This window comes from Pungitius pungitius, chromosome 8 (assembly GCF_949316345.1).
Source record: "Pungitius pungitius chromosome 8, fPunPun2.1, whole genome shotgun sequence".
NCBI classification, from domain to species: Eukaryota; Metazoa; Chordata; class Actinopteri; order Perciformes; family Gasterosteidae; genus Pungitius; species Pungitius pungitius.
In genome coordinates, this window is record NC_084907.1 from 11,436,402 (window position 1) to 11,458,785 (window position 22,384).

General features: G+C 40.9%; 1 protein-coding gene and 1 long non-coding RNA gene across 4 annotated transcripts in view; one reads left to right on the plus strand and one right to left on the minus strand.

Moving 5' to 3' along the window:
- The window catches only part of cdk18 (cyclin dependent kinase 18), a 39,156-nt gene extending 17,326 nt beyond the window's left edge, over positions 1–21,830 (minus strand). The window contains exons 1-3 of one of the 3 annotated variants that reach the window (XM_037490170.2): positions 21,703–21,830; positions 21,452–21,567; positions 2,021–2,157 (exon numbers count right to left, since the gene is read on the minus strand). In XM_037490170.2, coding sequence (XP_037346067.1) covers positions 2,021–2,157; positions 21,452–21,468 — 154 coding nt within the window. In that variant the 5' untranslated portion in view covers positions 21,469–21,567; positions 21,703–21,830. Of the gene's footprint in view, positions 1–630; positions 758–1,065; positions 1,357–2,020; positions 2,158–21,451 lie in introns of those variants that run through there. The other 2 variants (XM_062563781.1, XM_037490173.2) reach the window with 2 other exon arrangements.
- Positions 8,377–15,601, plus strand: LOC119213939 (uncharacterized). Its single transcript, XR_009956832.1, has 4 exons — positions 8,377–12,006; positions 12,263–12,314; positions 13,928–13,987; positions 15,194–15,601. It is a non-coding gene; the product is annotated as an uncharacterized LOC119213939 (long non-coding RNA).
- Positions 21,831–22,384: the final 554 nt, after the last annotated feature.

Genomic DNA, 22,384 nt, shown 5'->3' on the forward strand with positions numbered 1-22,384 from the left:
TTAGCTGTACATTCAATGAGATTTGTCTGTGCAATTATGCATTATGTTCATAGTTTGTTCAGTACAGTTCCCATGAGGAGAGGCCATTAAACCAGTGTCGATGTCTGCTTTTTGTTTAACAGGGGCTTTCCAGAAGTAAGAATTGCATGTATTTTTGTTATTTTATTTTGTTGTTTGTTCTGTTTTTTCCACCATCAATCCCCCTGTGTTTCCATTCTATCTAGCTATAAGATCTAAAGAAACACTTAAAAAGCATACAGATTTTACCCAAAATTAATGAATAAATGTGTTGCTTTAGCTTTTGCCACAGAATAATGGATAGCACTGTTTGTTGTCTGTGTGTGTGTGTGTGAGCGCGTGTGTGTTGCGCTGTCAAAGTGTTGCAGCAGAGCGGCACACAAACGTTGTTAGCTTTTTGTTGTAATTTTCCATTTCCCCACATTGTAGACAGGAGGGAAACAAGGTGAATTCAGCGATATGTGAGAGAGAGGAAGGGAGAAACACAAGCTGCTTTTCTATTACATGAATCCCCTCAACTGAATTTGAAGAATTGTTCATAAATGTTCAAATTGATCAATAAAATCTATAGTAAACGGCAACAAAGGTAAGAAAATTATCCTTTGGTCTCACATCTCTGCCGGTTGAAAGTACTGCGTTTGTTTGACCGATCCATGCACTCCAACAGCATCCTTTCACAGACTTTGTCGCTCTTCTCATACCACGTCTCCTGACTTCACCGGCGTCCACCACTCACGTCCTGGGTTATGTGCAAAATACAGTGCATTGCTTCTTGTTGACTAATAGCAAGCAACAACACATTTCTCCAATGCCTACAACATCATCGGCATTACCCTCCGTGTTTGCTTCAGTGTAGCCTTGCGCGGGTTGATATCCACAGAGCAGTGCATTACGCTGAGCATCACAATAGATTCCCTCAAGTGGGGAGAGAGGACAGATAGAGAGAAAAGAGTAAATGCCATCTCTCCCTCTCTTTCTGTCCACTTTCTTCTTCACTCGGGTGTTTATCTTTGTCCTCATCTTCCCTTTCTCTTTCCGTCTGGTTACCTCTTCACTGACCTTCAGGAGCAATCAGTAATGCAGACAGATGTTCTCGTGGAGCGGAGGGTTGTGGGTTGGAGGAAGAGGTGGGGGGACGTGGGGGTTATCAGGTCTCATTACATTTGGAACTTTGAGCAGGTTGAGATCATTCTGAGAGACCATCGCACCTCCCACACCATCGATTTGAAGCCACAGACCCGAGCCTTGTACCATTGTTAAAGAATACCGCTATAAACAACATGATGAAAATGTTAACCATCCTCGCAGCTCTTTCCATGCAATTCGTTCTTATTTCATCTCTTTCCATATTCAAACTGAGCACACTTGAAAAAAACCTTATTCTGAATTAATGCAGTTGCTGTGCATCATCCACCCCCCCTCCCCCACCGCCTCACATTCAACGCCACTGCCCTCATTTCCCTTTGGTTCCTGCTGATCCTCCTGTTGCTAAGCTTCGGTGGTGGTACCAGTCGTATCACCGGAACCCCCCCCTTTCCCCCCTCCAAAACAAACTGGTTATTTTGTAAGGTTCTGCTTTAGACACGGGGAAGAAGGAAAGGCTTTTGTATTTGGTATTAGAGACCGAAGTGAGATTGCAGCTCTCGCTCTATTTTTAGACACAAGCTGTTTATTTGCATGGAGGGGAAAAAGACACAATTAGAGAAGCTCAGGCTTCGGGACTTTGAACGCGCGTAATTAACCCCCTTTGGTTATGAAATGGTTTTGTCGGCCAACTGTTGCATGTAAAACAAAAAGAAAATCCCTCTAATAAGAGTGAGTTCTAAAAATACATCTTTGTGTGGCACATCATTAAAATCCAATGACAACTCTCACAGCTCTCAAAGAATGGATTGCGGCCTTTGATGTCAGTGGTCACGTGGATTAGAGTTATCCATTTGGCTAAAAATTGGTGTGCCACTTTCATCCAAACCTTCTGAAGTGAAATCTGGGGGGTTCTTACCCTCAGTGTGACGAATGTTGAGCTGGTTTATCTGCTCTGTGAACTCGTTCTCCTCAATGGTCTCAGTGCGAGGAACAGAAAGGGAGAAACGCCTCTTAAAGTTCTTCATCTTGTTCATGGTTGTGGGGGCACCAACTCTACGAGAAAAAAAAGACACAGGGACAGAGATGTACAATGAAAATATCAATCAAAAAATACATTAATTAAACAATACAATCACTGAGCTTTTCTCAGGGAATGGGCATTTAGGATGCAGATAGTACACCATAAATCTAAGAAACTAAAGTGTAAACACTGTTGCAATGCCTTCATGGAAGAGCACGTCGTGCAGCTGTGAAGCAGATTTTTATGCAGCTCGACCCAAGATAGTTGTCTGTGTCATCTGATAATGAGGAAGAAAACAGCAGGAAAGCAGCTGATCAGTTTTACTCTCTCCCATCATAGCCATAGCCCTACCAGTTAGTAACCCCTCCTCTCCTTTTTTCCCCTGTTTGCGTCTGTGACATCAATCTGTTTGCCACACGAATTGATGTCATGGGGTCGTCGTCACTTCTTAGCTGACATGGACCTGTGGTCATTACTGTAAAAGGCTAAGAGATGTGTGTTGGGAGGCTGGGGATTTAATTATTGCCTGGCGTGGCGGCGGGGGGGGGGTGGCTGGCACCCGACGATCCGACCAGGAAGCGGTACAGCCGACGATACGGATCTCTGGCAGCGCGGTAGTCACCCGGCGGGCCGCACCGGACCGCGAGTTTGACATATGTCCTCTAAATAAATGAAGGGGGCATTTCCCACAAGACCCAACATGAAAATGAATGAAAATTCTATTTGCGTGATCAGTAGCTGCTAATGATTTATGAGCCCCGGAGCCGTTGAAAGACTGATTAGCCCTTTTTGACATGCTAGTTAACGTTAGCTAAAATTAGCTCGTGTTCGCTTAAACAGCGATTCGATTTTTGTAGTTTGTAGTTCGAGACTACAAACACAAGAATGTGTTAGACTTGGGCCTAACAGAAGAACACACCAGAATAGGCCTGTTTAGTATGCAGCAAATAGCAGCAGTGAAAGCAAAACTGGATTAGAACAAGGTGTCGTACAAACTGGGATTATTTTTGTAACTTAACCTGCTTAGATTGTAAACTTCGGTGTTAGCTCAGAGTACAAAACCATCTATTCGGATCTCACAACTGTGGCACAGATTTTAACTAGTAGTCAAACTTCAATCAATGCTGATGATAGAAAATTGACTCTTTGACGGTTTCAGATGTCATACTAGAACAAAGAAAGAAAGAAATTTACCATTTACTGCCGCCGCAACGCAAAATTGGGCCACGGCTGGTAAAATGGTACCGTATGACAAACTATATGAACACCTGGCGTTCAAAACACTTCTGTGATAGTTACTGCTACACTTGGTGTCTCCAGGACACACACAGACTCAGAATATATACTTGAAAATAACACCAGTCACATTCTACCGGGGTTTCTAATTAATCACAATTTAAAAAGCAGCACATGCAAAAGTTTTCTTTGAAAAAACGATTCTCAAAAACGATGCTAAATATTTTCAATGGGTTACCATGTTTTTCAGAAGTATTTTCTTGTCATTGTTCTCTCTACTAAATCAAGCAACAAATTAAGAGCCACATCTTCCTTTTGGTCATTTGGTACCTCAGCAGGTGTCATTGACAGTTGCCATGGAAACATGGTTCCTGGTCCAGAGATAACCTGGGACTAGGTGGGCTAACTTATTATTATTAAGTATTATTATTATTATTTTTGTCTTACTTACTTACTATTATTACTGGACTAACAATTCAGTTGCTGTCGAATAGGAAATTTGTGAAAACCCCCAGAAGAACTGTTATGGGCTCGGCTGCATTTTTAGAGGAGAAAGCCCCATGATAAAAAGGATTAAGAAATGCACAAAGACCTGGGAGTTCAATAAAAATAACAAAAGCATTGTCAGAGCCAGAGAAACGTGGGTGGCACCCATAAATTGAACAGCGTGAGTAGGAAGCTCTAAACTCTAAAGTCCACGTTGGAAGCAAATAATCCTCAGAGGGAAAACGGAGGAGTTCTAATTCAAATTGAGAAGCCTTTAGAAATCAATCACATTTGGCACATCTGAACCATCACATGTGCCGATAAACAGCAAACACCCCCTTGGCAAAATTAAATTTGTCAACCTTTTTACACTGTTATTAACGCAAGATCATGGCCAATAAGAAGCCGATGCAGCCACAGAGACCTTAAGTCCATATTTCTACAACTAAAAAGCGCTTCTGGGCCAGTAATGCACAATTCCATCTGTCAAGACAGTAAATGTGCAGTTAACATTGATTTCAAACTGACCTGAACAGCAGTCATTTACTGCTGGATGGTAGTTTTCTCCAGCTCAAAGTGGGTCTTCTGACAGTGATACTAGATGATACAATTGTCTACAATTACCATATATACCTGATGATAGGTATAACTGTCAGAGGAGCATATAAGTGTAGGAAACTAGTAAAATAGAAAGATCACTCATAAAAATCAGATGAGTTAAGAATGATTGAGGAGGAAGGGTTCAGACAGATCACTAGTACCGCCAAAGTGCTGATGTTTCTCCCGTTAAGAACTGGTCAGGTGGCCTCTACCTGACAGATATCCCCTGTGTCTAAGCAGGGTAGAGCTACATACTGTAGGAAGGGTGTACCTCACACACACAAGGGTTGAAATGAACACAAGAACACTGTAGTTGGCACTGTGTTCTGAAAAATACATTTGATCCACTCAAGCAAATTGACTTATGCCTTGAAAAACAACAGTACGGAGACGTCTTTGGGTCACAAGCTGAGTAACAGTGCTGGGTCTTTATACTAGTTTGGTTTGTTCCTTCTGAAGAGGAGGGCAGTGCATATTGATATGATGTCAATGAAAGTGACCTTTTCTCTCCTGCTGCAGCATTCCTTCACTCGGGTTGTGCAGTAGTATTTATTAGGTGCTTTCAGTCAATAACATGAAATGGAAACTTGTAGGTGTTTCAATTTGTTCAAGCAGTTGGAGGGGGACGGACAGCTAGGGAGATGCAGAAAACGACTAAATAAAGTACAAAGAGAGAAGGAGAGTAAAAGGTAGAGCTGCTCTTTGGCCGATCCAACACACAAGAGACGATAAAAAGACCTGGGTGACAGAACAGCCGTACATATCTTTTTTGTCATATCAATAGTGGTTACCTATATTAACCTTAATTGATAACTTGGCCTCTTTAGGATCACAGCAACACAAAATATGAAGTAACATTTTAACAAAAGAAAAGGCTAAATTCCACTGTACCTACACAGAGATACTGATAGATATATGAATGGAAGATTCTAAGAATTCCAATAACAAAAAAGATGAGCCTTTTTGAACTGTATGAAAGAGCTGAAACATCAGACTGAGCACAAAGACATTGATTATATCTCTGAAAGTGAATGGTGCTCTGTTCTTTGAGTTTTTTCTCACACCTTGCTTCTTTTGCCCTGCTGTGATGTTGTGTGTGTGTGTGTGTGTGTGTGTGTGTGTGTGTGTGTGTGTGTGTGTGTGTGTGTGTGTGTGTGTGTGTGTGTGTGTGTGTGTGCCCTTGTTCTTCTATGCCGGTGGGGACCTATACCTGATTGCACACAGACCGGTGGGGACTTGTGTCCCCGTGGGGACCTAAAGTGAGGTCCCCACGGGCAAACCCCTCCCACAAGCTCCAAAATGGTGTCTAGATACACCCCCAATGATTTTTTCTGAGGTCCCCTGGAACATCAATTTCATGACAAAACTGTGTGAGTGTGTTTCTGAATGCGCCCCTAGTGGATGCACACGGGTACTGCAGTCCCCATGAGGTTGGCTGTTCTTGAAGTGTGCGTTGCTGTTTTTCCACTCACTACCGCCCCCTATCGGTTCAAAAGTGGTATTTTCGCAACATACACTTTCAATGCTGTCTGTTTGATGGTGGTAAAACAGACCACAAATAAAATGCTTTATTTCATAAAAAGTATACAAATAAATAAACCAAAAAATTCATACATACATAATATTAATACTGATATTGATCAAATTATTCAATTAAATAAAAATCAATTTCATTAAAACAATTATAAGGTTTATTTCAAATGTATAAAATGTTAGACTAGCCTTTATGTAAACTCTTGCCTGTTTATTTTATACTATTTTAAGGATATGTTGTTATTAGTATGTCATCATTGATATTATTGACAATCGTAATAATAGTCTATATTTGATTTCATTCATCATATGAATAGTGTAACATGAATTATTGCAGAGATCAATAAGGTCTTTTATTTTCAGATAACTTGTCTTAATAAACAGTGCCCAATGTTCAATCACAACGCTATGGATGATAATAGACAAGCAAGTATAGAGTTGTATCCATAGACAAAATAGGAGTACAAAAGACATTTTACTTTAAATCAATATAGCAAGATGCTTTGATGGATGACCATTTAATGTGTACACTTTCTATATCAAATTAATTAGGTTAATATTTGCGTGAACTATAAATGACAAGTTGTTGACTTGCTGAGGGATTGCATAGAGCAGGGGTAGGCATTGTATGGCTCGCGGGCCACATCCGGCCCTTTGGCTGTCCGTGACCGGCCCGTGAGAGGTTGATTGGAAATTACAAAGTAAATATTTTTGTCTAATTTTACCTCATGCATGGACTAAAGCTGCAGTGCTTTTATTCTTCTCCTTGGCTTTGGACGAGAGCTCACTGAGGAGCTGGCAGCACTGCGCTCAATGAAAGTGATAACGACAGGGAGCGATTTATTCACGGAGGTAGATGCATGCACAAACATGCTGGGTCTGAAATGGGACCAATTTGCAGGTGTCACAACAGAGGCCTGTCCAAGTCCTGTCAATATTTTTGCATTTTATAAATGTGGTGACCCCTGCTGTGGAGGCAGCAGCTTTGCAGTGGGATTTTGTGGGCTGAGTTTGGTGATTGAAGGCACCTGGGCCCGGTTCCCTGAGATTAAAAGACCCAGTGTTCATTCTCTCTTCTCTCTCCAGCAGACGTCCGGTGGTGTGGTCGTGTACCTTTTTTTCGTTGGCTTATGTTAAATAAAGAAGATGTTAAAACTCTTTAAAACAGTACAACTCCAATCTTGTCATGGCCCAAAGAGCCAGGTTGTGACATAATACATCAGCCTGTGTTGCAAGTCAAAAATTAACCATGTCATTGATGTTGTCACTAAAATATTTAACTTCATCAGGGCACAACCATTGAATCACAGACAGTTTGCTACACTTTTGGAGGAGCATGAGAATGAACATTGTGACATAGGCTACGACACAGCACAGTCATGATTTGATTGTTATATATGTAAACTATTTAAAATCTATAACACCCCAATAATGCAACTAAAACATCAAAAATGGTTAGGGTGGTGTTCTTGTATATTTACCCAAGTGCTTTCCTGTGTTATTTTTAGGCTATAGTATCAATATAAAACATATTTTACTGTAGGATGCCTTAGCCTGGAATCAACCAAGGCCTGCAGTGTGAGCTATTTTGCATCTGAATTACATGAGGGCAAAGGGAAAAATTGCCCATAAGAAATATCATTTTGCCCCAAATATCACTACGAAAGGGGCCAAAAATGCCATTGAATGTTTTTGAGTCTCGCCTTGACTGTTGTTCCGTGTGCGGGAAGGATCAAACGTTCTTAAAAAGAAAAAAGGAGCACTTCTTGATCAGACCTGTGAGTTCGCAGAGAGCAAATCCAGTCTCCGTCACCATCTCAGGTCCAAAAGAAAAAGGCCCTCAAATTTAGCAACAACCAATGTCGTTGTCTACCGGGGAATTCTTCTGCTGACTTTATCAAGTGGAGCAAAAACAACAAGAAATACGTGTCCTTTCGTCACCAGGCAACCGAGCAACATAGTGGGTGATAACCAGTTGTTTCAAAAGTATTCACATTCATTACTCAAGTAGAAGTATAGATACTTCTGTTGAAGTATCAACTCAAGCTTTTAACTTAAGTAAAAATACTGATTGTGTAGGTGTAAGGGGAAATAATTCCATCAAGTACAAAGTCTTAATGTGTAATCTCGCTCACAGAACATGTCAGTCCATTACAATAGACAATAATAATTCAGATCATGTGAACCTGCCGTTCGGATGATGTAAACATGGTGATGTTCAGAGAGGCAATGCTAAAACATAGGGACACATGCTCAAACAAATAAAACGTCCCTGGATACTTCCGGTTAAGTTAACCATCATGTGTTGATGATGTCACAGAGGTGCGCGGTTTTGTGAAATAATAAAGATGGACGGATACAGCGCCAATGACTAATATTAGTACTCCTTGTTTTACTTGGACAATTAAATGTCAGTGGACACTCACAAATACTACAGCCCCCATCACGATTACAATTGTTCACTCCTCAGTGCGCGGTTTCGCCCACCAGCGGAACCCCTCCGCCCCTAAACCCGGCCGGTCCGCCCGCAACTTTCAACGTGCTTATTAACTGACGGACCTTCTTGCGGTCCGCGAAAAAGGTTATTAATAGTATATTAAGTTGACGCTTTGTTGCGTAAAATAAAGACCAAACGAAAAGAATAAAATGATCTTCTGTCATTCACGTAAGAAAATAAACTCACGTGTCTGCAGCTCAATAACAACACCGAAGGAACAACGTCTCGACCCCGGTTTAAGTCTCCAGCAGACGAGGAGTAGCCTCGTTAGCAGTTTAGCTAGCTAGCATTTATCGCTCTCCCATGTTTGAAATATCTAACCGTCCTGCCTCCACATACGGTTATGTCCCAGGTGTGTTCGTGAAAAGCAAGTTCCATTTTTATGTATGCATCAATGCATTCCAACTAATGAGGCTTGCTAGCTACCCTTAGTTAACGGTTCACAGACTGCTGTCAGTGAGAAATATTTCCACTCTCCTATAGGGTTGGGTACCGAGAACCGGTACTAATATAGCACCGGTTCCTACGCGGTACCTACCGTACTGAAATGCAACGCAGATTTCGGTGCTTAGTTTCGGTTCCTGAGCCGATTGAAAAAATTTATTTACACACTCTGATGACACCGTCCTCTCAGCAGCAAACGATAGCCTACCGTGTGGCAAGCTAGCCATCACCCTTCTATTCTATTTATTTAAGTCAGTATTTCCCTCCCTCTTTCAGCACGCGGCACTATCGCCCAGACGGATGCAGGCACACTATTGCGCGCACACACAGACACGTGCGCATACACAGGAGAGCTGCGCTCTCCAGCGGACACAGAGCGTGAGTCCGCAACTACCGCACCCCTCCCGTCGGACAGCCCCCCACTGAAGTATTAAACAGAGGGTGTAACGACGTTCCTTCGGTGCTGTTCGCCATTAAGCCAAGTGCGTAACAATGCATTCTTTAGGAAATATTGAGAAAATACCAATCTAACCCCCCCAATATACATGGTTACGCCCTTGAATGGGGCCTAAATATTATGTGAATTTCCTACCCTGCTATGGCATGACATATTATGCAGCACGATAAAGTGTCATTAATGTCTACATTGAATCAACGGTGCTAGAATATTTGGTGTTTGGTTGTCCTCCCCCAAAGCCCATATATATGGATAACTTGCCAACGATATAAACTATTTGACAAAAGTATATAGATAACACTGCAATAAGTAAGACAAATCTTTCGATATGAGACAGGCTGTCTCAGTTGAGTTGGGGTCTGATAGGCGCAGATACGAAGACAATTGGTTGAAGTTGTCAACATCAAAGGGGGCTGACTTTGGCAGTCTAGAAAGCTTTTGGAATACACCCTGAAACCAGAGATGGGGATGGTGAGAAGAAATTCAGTCTGAAGAAGAGTAAATGGGATTGGGTCAAGGGTGTATGTGGTGAGGCAGTTAGAGTACATACTGAAACCTCTTGTGAAGCAACATAAGGCCTCCTGATGGTATCAGCCCCAGGGTGCTGAAGACCTGCGCCATCCAGCTGTCTAAAGCCCACCAACATCTCCTTATTCTGAACCTAAAGCAGCAGGCAGTCCCGATGCTGTAGGAGACACCGTGGCCTCAATGACCACTGACTAGTTGCCCTCACATCCCATGTGATGAAGGTGCTGGAGAGGCTGCTCTTGACCCACCTTCAAGCCCAGATAAAATCATCACCGGGCCCTCTGCAATTTGCATTGCCTTATGTGGGAGTGGATGACGCCATCATCTACCTGCTGCCACGAGCCCAGTCGCACCTGGATGGTGGCTCTATCCCTTTCTTTGACTTCTCCAATCAGTGATTCTGGCGCTTCACAGTTCTGTGTACCTTGTACACAACTCACTTCAGTTAGGGCAGCTCCGACCGCTGGGCGCTACATGACTTGTAAAAATAAATGCTGCAGCCTGCCGAAGAGCAACGTCAGTTTTTACGGCATAATGCCGGTATGAACAGTGCGTGAGTTACCGTAAAACCTTGATTAAAGACTACATAGAAGACTGTAAAAATTGTCAGCCCCTCCCCACTCTTTATTCTTAAACCGGAAATATGATCATTAGCGCCTAAAACGTTTTGTGTATTCTTGTGTGAGTACTACACTTTTAAATGCTATTTCCCATTCTAAATTCATAATTTATGTCTGCACATATAAATACTTGTTCTGAATACAAGGGCTTGTAAATGTGGTAGTTGTAGTTTTTATTCTTAAAATATCAATGTTTGTCTACATTTTTAATTGTTCAAAAATGCTTCCAGTTTTATTAGAAATTAAATAAAATACATATTAAAATGTATACTTAATTCTAGTTGAGTAATAACGTCTCAACTTCACCAGGTATTTTATGTAATCCTTCGGTTTTAGTAATTACTATTACCCTTCTACGTTATTAACAAGGCCCAGCAGAACAGGCTGAGCCCCAATGCTCCCTCAAGCTAATGGTGACTGAAGGAGTGGGGGGATGGGCGAGGGTACGGTGGGGACAGTCAATGTCAGGTTTTGTGTTAAGAACCTTAAGTTTCGTTTCTTTACACAAAACCGAACTGTTACCATCCACGTGGGGTCCTCGGTCTGGCCACGCCCCCACCAAGCACCTGCTACCGTCCATTTCCCTCAGACTGCCGAGCAGCAGACAACGTGACGGTGCTGGCTGCAGAAGCTGGATAGAAATGGTGAGTTTTTAATTATTGGACTAGCTCCTAATGTAAAACAGTGCTTTTTACGTTTACTTTGATACTATTAATATATGTACTGCCATATAAAATGAGCTGTTGCAATGTGCTAAACTCAACTTAGATGGGAAGCTAATGTTAGCTAACAATAAGCAAGCATGTGCAACTAGCACCACAAATAGTGCTGTTAAGTTTACTTTGATACTATTTTCATATGTACTGCCATATAAAATGAGCTGTTGCAATGTGTTAAACTCAACTTAAATGGACAGCTAATGTTAGCTAACAATAAGCAAGCATGTGCAAGCAGCAGCATGTGCACGCGTTGTGAAATAGAATGCTGGACAGCTAATTAGTTATTTATTATATACTATATAAATATATTCATGTTTTATCAATATCTTTTCACACAGAATGTGAATATTATGCTCAACAAAGGGAGTGTAATACTTAATCTGCGTTAAGACCTGGATTATAACTAATTTCCCTTTAACCATTTTAAGTATCCTTACGGTGGCTTTTGGGCCTATAACACTTAATAAGCAGTTTTCCATTTGCCCAAAGAGTGATTGTAATATCTACCCATGTATAAATAGGCATTTTAATTCAGATTGTCATAGGTATTGAGATAGATAATATAATGTTTGTCGTTAAGAACAGAAGTAGATGTTACTATAATGCATTCCATAACAGATAAACTTAATTCATTTCAGTAAAAATAAAAAAAAAGAGTACTGTAATGAGTTGGATGTATAGCTTTGGCTGAATGTGTCCCTTGTGCTTTTAGGAGGATGGAGCATGTTTGCCATCCAGTAGTGACAGCTCGAAGTGCACAGGTGAGAGAGGGGAGACACAAGGAGATGATTGTACATTGGTGTTTGTAGAAAGTCAAAGGAATATTACACTAAACTAGGGTTCTATAGATCTTTTTTTTAATCCCAAATTGATCATGATGTTAAGGTTTAGGTCATATAACAAGTATATGGGGATTTCAAATGCAAAATACATACATTCTTTTTTAATGTCTCATTTTGAAGGTATTTGTTCATCATACACCATAATAACATTTCGAGTCGGCTTACATATTTGCAGATGCTGATGTCGGAGAAATGAAGGAGCCTTTGACCGTGAACATACTAACCAGGTAGGCTATGTCATCTTAAGGTTCTTAAATGGCTGTTAACCTGCTTGACTGTGCACATAGAAAAGAAATGTCACAATGAATACAATGCTAGAGTAATTAATTTCTACAGGTTTATAACATATATTTGACTTCAATTTTACCATAGTGTTTCCCACCAATTTAGATTCTATTAAATACAATATTCACTGGGTTGATAGCAGATCAAGCATTAATAGACGAGTTAGGTACTTAATATTTAAGCAATAAGGTACGAAACACTAAGAAAGTACTGCCTCAAGTACCTTATTGCCTTTATAACGCGGTTACCAGCGAAATTGTAAATGGTAAGTAAATAGCTGCCTTTCAGCACTAAATAGTGGTAGCCACCAAACGTTGTGTATCTCATTTCATGAGTCTCGAGCACACATGTCCAACTCGAGGCCTGCAACGTCAGTTTATGTGGCCCATGAGTGCCCAATTCACATATGTTAAACTCGCGGTCCAAATCTGGCCTGTCGTGGCGCCCGACTGCCCGTCCGGCGCGGCCTGCCGCCGGAGTGTGCTCAGCCCGCCGAGTAACAACCGCGCTGTCACTGAACAGTCGGCCGTATCGGCCCTCCCCCTCCCGTGCGCAGTGATATGTAACGCTTGGGTCAATGTGAACAGCAACTGTAAATTATCACTTATTATAATACGGATATATCATAGCGGCTTTCCTTGTGTTCTCTGCATCGCAAAACTGTTAAACAATGTACAGTATGAGCAACAGTGTGAGACCGTCAACGCTCGGCTGCGGCGTGATGTGTCCACCATTTGCGGATCTCGAAGGTCTTCCTGTAGATTAATGATTGCTTGTCGGCAGCATCGATAACGCTCGTACAGGAAGTGATCTCATAACAGATCTTTGATTTCGGAGAACTCTCCCTGTAAAATGTAAATCTAAATAATATCGCTCTTTCATTAATGAGGAAGACAGCTTCCTTTTTTCCAGAGCAGTGGCGAGCTTGTGTTGCTATGGTTATTTTGCCAAAGGTTGGTATTTAGCATGAAACAAAGATGAAAGAAAGTACTGCAGGACAAGAATCATAAATACATTTAAAAAAATGATGAGTTAAAGGCTATCCCCAATGTCCAAAGATGTGTGTAATTTGACTTTTTATTTAATCAGGTAAAATTAGTTAAGAATCAATTATCATTTACAATGAGGACCTGGCCCAGAGGCATTAGGAATGGTGCCTACGGTGTACTATGGGTAAATGTAACCCATTGATTGAATTGTATTAAATTAAAATATGAGGTATAAGAGATGCCTTTTGTTTACAGACAGCTGGTTGGTGAAAAAGATATTCACTGCTGCCACATGAAGCCAAATGTAATAGTTTAAGTAAATGTGAGGATTATAGAAATTTCTAAAATAGTAATACAATATTTATCTTTTAAAGAAAACACACAGTTCAGTGACAAGTGACTAATTTTCATGCATTTTACCTTGCCTGTACGTTTATTTACAATCACATTCCCTAATTGAGTTTTTTAAAAATATCAGGTGTGTTCATTCTGTGGGCGCCAAAACTATTTCATTGCATTAATGAATACATTTAAAGTCTCTTATTCTAAATTTTGCTTGTTTTAAGGTAGTTCCGATGAAAAGATGCTGCTGGCTGGAGAGGTCTGGTGAATCTCACACAAAAAAGGTAATCTCTTCCAAGTTTTTCCAGGTTTTCACCTAACATATCTATTAGGGCTGTCAACAAATATTCTATATTAAAAAATATATACGAATAGTTGTTAAAAACAGATATTCAAATGTGAAAATGAATAATACAGCAGCGGCACAATTGTCTGCTTTGCGGGTTGCACGCTACTGTACTGACTTCATATTGCATTAATAAAATAGACTAGAAGTTACAACAGCTTCATGCACTGGGCCCTGTTCCTCGTACGTGGTTAGCTGGATAATTTTCAGGATGAGATGACGTAGATCAGGCTTTGCGGTTCCCCGAAGCAGGTTTGGATAAATCACCATAGCAACACATCAAAAATCCTGCACTTAACGTTAACTGCCATAAGTACATGGTCCATTTAATTTTGTATAGCACAGTATCGCAAATATGCCTCAGAGGGCTTGAAAGTCTACACGTGTGGCATCCTCTTTCCAGAAAGCCTCACATCGGCACAGGAAAAACCCCACAAACAATGAAAAATCTGAAAAAAAGACACCTTTAGAGATGGAGGAGGCTTCTCCCCCGGGATAAACATCCTGCGATGACGTATAGAATGAACAACGTAAAAGATGTACATTATGTTCAATTCATCCAACAGAAATGATTGAAATACACATTATCTCCTCGTATGCGTACATCATCATCTCCTGCTCGTGAGCGGAGAAAAAAGACGCACCTCTTTTAAGTTTATTTGTTGTTGTACTGTTAAAAATCCTTGTTTTGGCCTTTCGCTTTCTTACGTATGACGCGCACATGCGATTATCCTGATGTCTGACATTTGGTTCAAACTAACGAGACAGTTTGAGCGCGGATCCACCTTTGGGGAACCGAGTCCCTGATGATTGACTTAGTTAAATCACGTACGAGTAAAAATGGCCCTAGTTTGATCATTTGCCATTTCATGCCAAGGAAATGTTCCATGTTAACACAGCACAGCTCGCTCGGAGCATTCAATGTTTGTAACTAGCAACTTCAAGCGAATATTAGAACATCATTTTTGAGAATATATATGCTAGTTCTATTTCTTGTCTTACTGGAATCTTTACTACAAATACTTCACTTTACTGCAACTATAGGTTGTCATACTGTGTGTAGTGGTACAGTCAAGACCTATTGTCATTATAGCCTCAGTAGTTGCTGTTTAACAGCATTACATTTTTGTCTCATTTTATTCAGGGTCACCACAAACAAAGAAGAAGTGGACCAAAGAGGAAATCGAAGCTGTTGAAAGGACCTTAATGGACTACATCAATGGTGGTCAGTGGTCAGAAATGCATCACAACATCGTCACTGGCCGATCAAGGGATGAGTTGTCAAAATATATATTAAAAACTGAATTTAAAAGAATTAAAAAAAAGGTAAGCCGCATTTTCATCAGATGGAAGATTAAATTCCTGGTGGACTGCCAGCACGTTTACAGACATTGTTTACAGTAGTCTTATTGCTCTCTGTTATTGTTATATTTATATAATATTTGAAAGTTGAAATGTTGTGCACTGCAGTTGTGTGTGTATATACATACATATATATATATATATATATATATATATATATACACACATTCCCCTCCATGATGCTTTAAACTGCATAGTTTAAAAAAATAAAGATGCAATATATCAAACAATATTATAGAGTGGGGTTTAATATTCATAGATAATGAGTCATTATACAATAATAATGAGTCATTATACAATTATAACATTCAATGGTGTATATATTCAGCATGAATTGACAAAATATGTATTAAGTGCCTTAGAGTTTCTAAAAAGTACCCTTTATTGAGTACCTTACCTTGTTTGAGACACATTTTGAACACTGCCCCCTGGTGTGATTTTGTATTATGACATAATTGGACGGTCCCCACCGGAATAGAGAAACCAGAAAAATATTCAACTCTATAAATTTGAGAAATTTTGAGATTTAAGATGATATTGGGGTTTGAAAAAAATTAAGGAAAATGATTTGATTGAAAGTATGCTATTATTCTGTTAAAAAAAATGAGGTCCCCACGCTTCACCTCTGTGCATAAGTCCCCACCGGCATAGAAGAACCCGTCTGTGTGTGTGTGTGTGTGTGTGTGTGTGTTTGGTCATATGCACTAGAACTAAACTTAGGCCTGAGGTGACATTACCGCGTGCTCCAGTAGGTCACACCGACTGAAAGTACAGCTTTGCTTGTGCAACACTCAAGAGCTGCATGGTGTTGAGATTGCTGCCTCACAAAGCGGTAATAGAGAATTACTTTTTAACAGCTGGTGCGTTTGGTAATGCAACTAATCCAATTTGTAGAGCTCATATTGCGGCATCCAACTACCAAACATACCGTAATTGAGATAATTTATGTTTTAATAGCAGGGATAATTTTGGTCAAATCCACTGCTTATTAGGAACTTAAAGGGGACATATTATGAAACTTCCACTTTGATGGTGCTTCTACAAGTTAATGAGGCTGTCTAGCATGTTTACCAACCCTCAAATGCTGGAAAAGATGCAGAAGCCCTCAACCCTCAAAATGCGCTGTAGTCATCTGCACAGCTGCGCACAACATCGCATCCCAAACTTAGAAGGCACTAGAACAATCAAAAACAGCCTTCGACTGGATAAGTGGAAAACCCAAGTAGAAGTCTTAAAATGAGCGTATGTCTCCTTTAAATCAACACACTGTGAATTAATTAAACAATTTAGCTTTTTAGCTTTTCGGTTATGAAAGACTGTGTTCCACCGGAAGGGGGCTCCTCCAGCTGTATCAAAGTCAATGAGAAAATAGCTACTTTTTACTTCAGTTATGATCTCGGTAAACAGAGTTTATGGTCCAGAGTTGTCTTCAGTACAGCATGATGATGGTTTTGTAAATTATGGATCTATTTAAAGTCAAACAGACCATAAAGGGATGCTTTTGGGAGGATGTACCTTGTGATTGACAGGCCGCTACCATACCATTATTTGGGTTGCCACTGCCCCTTCACAGTGTTTTTTCAGTTCATGAAAGAGAGTTAACCAGTTCTAATTAGCAAGTTGGCAAGTTAGAGATTTAGCTTGAGTCCTATCTGGAACAAGGCTGATGATTTAAGAGATTAACCCAATGAGTTTACTTCCTGTTTCGCCACACAGTGATAATCCTGCAAAACATCCCTCTCTTCAGTGTTTTGGAAGACCTTGAGCTCATATTCTACTTATCTATTATGAAACATGCAGCAAAGTATTGACATCTGTATGAACGCTAAGCAGAGCATGTGTTTAAACACGTCATATTCTCCTCGCTAAGCAGAGCATGTGTTTAAACGAGTCATATTCTCCTCGGGTTCGTTGCTGTAATCGTAGTAAAGATGACCTTTTGTTTTCTTGGTTGGGCCTCACGAGACAAACAATTGCTGCCTTATTTGCTTTGTTCTATAGTCCATTTCTCTGCTTGACACAGGTATCCTCTTTCTTGCCCGTCTCTCACTGGCTTTGGCTCCTCATCAACCTCAATCACCAGGTATTTGCTCAGAATAATTGGATAACAATGACAGGTGCTCATGATGAAGTTGTTGCTACCAGGAAAATAAATAACAACAGTTAACAATCAAACCCTCTGTTGTGTTCTCCGTGTCTGTCTACATGTCACCCCCCTGTCCCCATGTGAACAGTTGATCTACTGTGTGCAGTGGCCGCGAGTGGACAACAACGGTGCAGGGGTCAACATCAGACTCCGTCTATTGTATCACAACGTCACCAAGCGCGGTGTCGTGGTGGTTTCTTTTGTTTGGAGATTCACAGGTATTTGTATGTTAGTTGGATTCAAACACAGATGGATGGATTGAGCAATAAAGTTTTCCTGTCCCAGCGTAAAGTCACACGCAGAACAAATGCGACGTGCCGCATAATCTCGGGGAACCATTTCTGGTAAATTTGCATTATTCGCATCACCTGTGCTAGACGTGAAGGAGAGGGGGCGTTGCTTATCACCCTGAAAACAGTTCAACTTTCCGCTATTGTTTTGTTTGCTCAAGCACATCCACATCTGGACCGGTCACAATAAAACGTTAGGTACGAGGATGTATCGTACAGCTAGGGGAACCCCACACAACGTTACAATTCATTTATCCTCAACTCTTTCTGATCCTGAACTGCCTGCAGGACGTGACAATAAGGGGGACATCTCAACACTGAGGCATGACAAATTTCAACTTTCGCATTTCGTGAGTTTGACGCAAATTTGTGTGACTTTTGCTTACTGTGCACGACTTTTGCTTAATTTACTTGACCTCGAACTCGACATGGCATCACAAAGTTGTCTGTGCAAAGACTTGGTTTGTAATCCTGTGATGTGAAAAATGTTCGCCGCCTTGGGTCTGCAGGTTTTCTGGTGACAGTTGAAGCAGTCTTGCAGAAGACCTGCAAAAGGTCGAAGCTCCATGATGATATAGCTGAACTGACTTTAAATGTTCAGGCAGTCCAAACTAAACAGGGAGAGTCGTCTATTTGTTGCCGAACATGCAGTGTGTTTGGATGTTTGATGAGTCTTTGGGTTACTCATTCCGACACTGTCTCTTCTCTCTCTCTCTCTGTGTAGGCTGTCAACACCTGAGCCCAGCCATTCCAAAACATGCACATGGACACAGATTACCGACGTCAGAGTGCTATCCAAGGCGAGAGGGAAAGTAGACGATAAGATGCATTACCCCGCAATGTCTGACATAAATTAACACTCTAGGGAAGACTAAACTGAAAACAAAACAGCAAATTATGCTAATGGGGATGGGGACAGCCGTAAGGGGGAAATGTTGAGGGATAATGGAAAAAGAAGAATGCCAATTGTGAAGAAAAGGAATCACAAAATCATTCCAAATAGCTATTAACTGACCCTCAGCATTTGCCTGAAATGGGAACCAATGGGAGGGCATTAATGTGATGCGCAAATGTGGAGCGGGTGATGACGGGCAGAGGAAATCAGTTAGGTTAATCAAGTGTGGTTTACGCAAGGATGTGCTGTCGCAAGGACGTGAGCATGCGGGAAGTAGTACTTTAAGACAGTAAATGTCCCGGACATTTTCCTAAAACTGGCAGACCAGTTGTGGAAAACTTCGTAGCTAACTGGTATCCGTCTGTTGGAAGAAACACATAAATAATATTATTTTATGATTCAATTTGTGACTCAATTTGGTTTTGTTTAGAATAAACAACTTTTGATATTAATTAATGTTTATTAATGTTATTTTGCTGACAAACCTCTGTTCGGCATGAGTGCTTCCTCAGAAGAATTCTAATACATGACATAATCCATGTAAAGATATAGAGGTTATAGCAGCAGCATAGACAGCAGTCATCCTCAAACATGCTCAGTCTATTCTGTGTCTGTTGGGACTAAAAGCATTGAAATAATTCAGTAAAGCCAACTGTAAAATTTCCTGCTGACGCGATTAAATATCAAGTTCAGCTCTAGCGTTCTGTAATGTGCCGTGTCCACATTTTATTACACAGAAGTTTTCAATTTTGTAAATTCTGAAATCTGGAAGCATCCGTGTTTGTGGACATAATAAAGATCTCCAAGGGCAGTCAGACTATGTGTTTACAGTCTGTAAACGCCATATTACGTCCTTCTTACATACATACCTAGACATGACTTCCTTAACAACGGTCATTGCTTCTAACTCGTTAATTAGCCCTTTAGCGTCTTAAATTCACAAATGAATTGACCCAGAAACTTTGTCAATATTAGCAGTAGCATTGCATTTTAAAAAATCCCAATGGTTAGGTTTCCTCGAAATCTAAAAAAATGTGACTGGTTGGACTTGGAAAAGATCTTAGCAGCCAACGTTAGCATTATTTAATGATGGTTTCTGCTATCTTCCTTTACAAGCAAGCACCTCGGCTTCTAAAATTAGCAAGACTTATTGTTGTCTTGAAAATTGTAAATACAATACACTTAATGAAAAGGGTACTTTTTGATATAGACTTATTTGTAAATTTTAACATTTTCAGTTCACCTAGAAACGTTTTCCAACACAAAGTTAATCCCTTCATGGATGATAGAATGTGTCTTGGAGATGAATTTTCCGGTATTAATCACCTGTCCGACTGTTGACACATTCTACCTTCATTTGCCAAACCCATTCCTGATCATTAGGTCTTTTTCATAAGATTTAGAATGACTTATTTTGGCATCCAAATAAACCATACCATTTAATTAGATATACATGGCTTGAGTTCCAAATCAATTTCAGATTAATGTAAAAAAACGTGAATCAGAGTTTTAGACCTTTAGTTTCGTCAGATGACTTCAAGTCACATTATGTGTGTGTGATTCTTCCAAAGCATCGGCTGACTTTTCCCTTGGGTTCTGGCTCATGGTCCTGCTCCTAACAGGAGCATCTCTGTGACTCACAGCTTACCTCACACCACTCGCACACAACACATTATTTATATTTCCCGAGGTGGATATTTCTCTGTCTGAGAGCAAGCTAACCTCTAATAAGCTTTCAAAGCTGCAGCACCATACTAGCACCTTGGGAGAGAGAGGCCTGCAATTATGCAAAGCGCAAATAATACACTGGCTATATGCTCCTACGCAAAGGAGCTAGCTTTGGACGCAGTTGCCCAACCACTCATCAAACAGCTTCTCTCCACCAGACAGCGCTTAACACAATATTTGGCTTTCCAGGGTTCTCTGAAAACAGCAGTTATTTTTAAAGCGTAATCAGCTATGGTGGACAATCTGAAATTAGCTGGATATCCCGTCTGTGAATGCACTAACCCTTATAAAACATGGAGATAGCAGGCTAAAACCACTGTCTGTAGACAGTACACATGGAAAGTTTACACCCATTTACACCCGCACGGCCTTATGGGTAAACAGTGCTGTGTGACGAGTGGCCATGAACACACATCTGTGCATTTGATAGGCCCTTTGCTGCATTTACTACTGGCCCAGTGTCCGTTTACATGTGAGTCCTAATGCGTGAGTGAGGCTTATCAGAGAGGTAGATGAGTGAGTGGGTTTGTGGGTGTTGTGCTTTCACACATAAGACGTTCTTGTGACAGCGGTGGAAACGGAGGCATCGTACGTTTCCAAATTAAGACCGCATATAGGCATCCATGCTCAGAATGTATTACATCGTAATCATAAGAAATGATTTTTAATGATTTAGTTACATAACTAATATGGCCAATAATTTAGTATAAATGTGTGCTTTTTTCCTTCTTTATTAGACAATTATAACATTTACTGTTACTATACACCATGACCTGACTTCGGAGTGCCATTAGATTCAGGCCAAAAAAAGAGAGTAAGATGTAGATATCAACTGAACTAATGAGGAATGCTGAATGAGAAAAACACAATGAACAAATAATGAATAAAGTACATCCCTATTAGCATTCCCCTGCCAAACCCATGGCTGTATGGTCTTCATAACAACGCGTGAGTGGATGTGGCTGCAGCGCAGCTACTTACAGAGGAGCATAGGTCATCCAGGAGGGGAAGAGGGTGGGGAGTGGGGGGGAAGCACCGGAGAGCAGACTCCGGGGGCCTTTCCACCCGGGTTTCCCTCTCCTTCCCTGGTATCACTCCTATGGAGGTAAAATCCACAAGATTGCAGACAGATCCCTTGTCACTTTTATGGACAGAAGACTCAAAGACCAGTAGGGGGGGGGTGGAGAACGAAAATTGGACCAGCCTGTCCTCGTCTGCCAGCGACGACTCACCCTCCGTCCTCTACAGCAGAAGCACTGCGAGCTTCCTCTCTGCCGGATGACGGGGAAGACCCAGCACAGAAAAAGATACAGCGGGGATAGCTCACGAGAGGAGAACTGCTGCTCCAAGTGCTTTATATCAGCCTCCTGCTCCTCCCACCCCACCAGGCCCTCCCTTGTTGGTATGGCAACGGCCAATCACCACTCTTCATGCCACAAGCCTCCTCCGCCTCCTCCCCCTCTTTTGACTGGGTTGTCACACACCAGCAAGAATTATGAAATTTCTTCTACGCATGTGAAAGCATGTATTCAAAAGTGTTAATATGTGTGAGTGTACTCTGTATGCGCATACAAACAGTATATTTGTATGTATGCACCTTTGTGTGTTGTGTGTATTTGAGCATGAAGCTGTAAGCAATGTGCATCTCTAACGGCGAGTGGATGCATGTACGTATCACTGATTGCTTAAACAAGAAAACACTATTGTACTTATTGATTTTGTGTACTTTTTTGCGTTCTTAATTTGCATCATTAAAGCATTCCTCCTTTGGCCTTTACATGGTTTTATTATCTATGAGTGGTCCCATGGCTCCTATTGGCTTGTCCATATTGTCATTGTGCGGTACACAAAAGTTCCTGGAGTTCAAATGCACTTATTGGGCGTTTTTTTGTGTATTTCAAGGTGTGAATATGA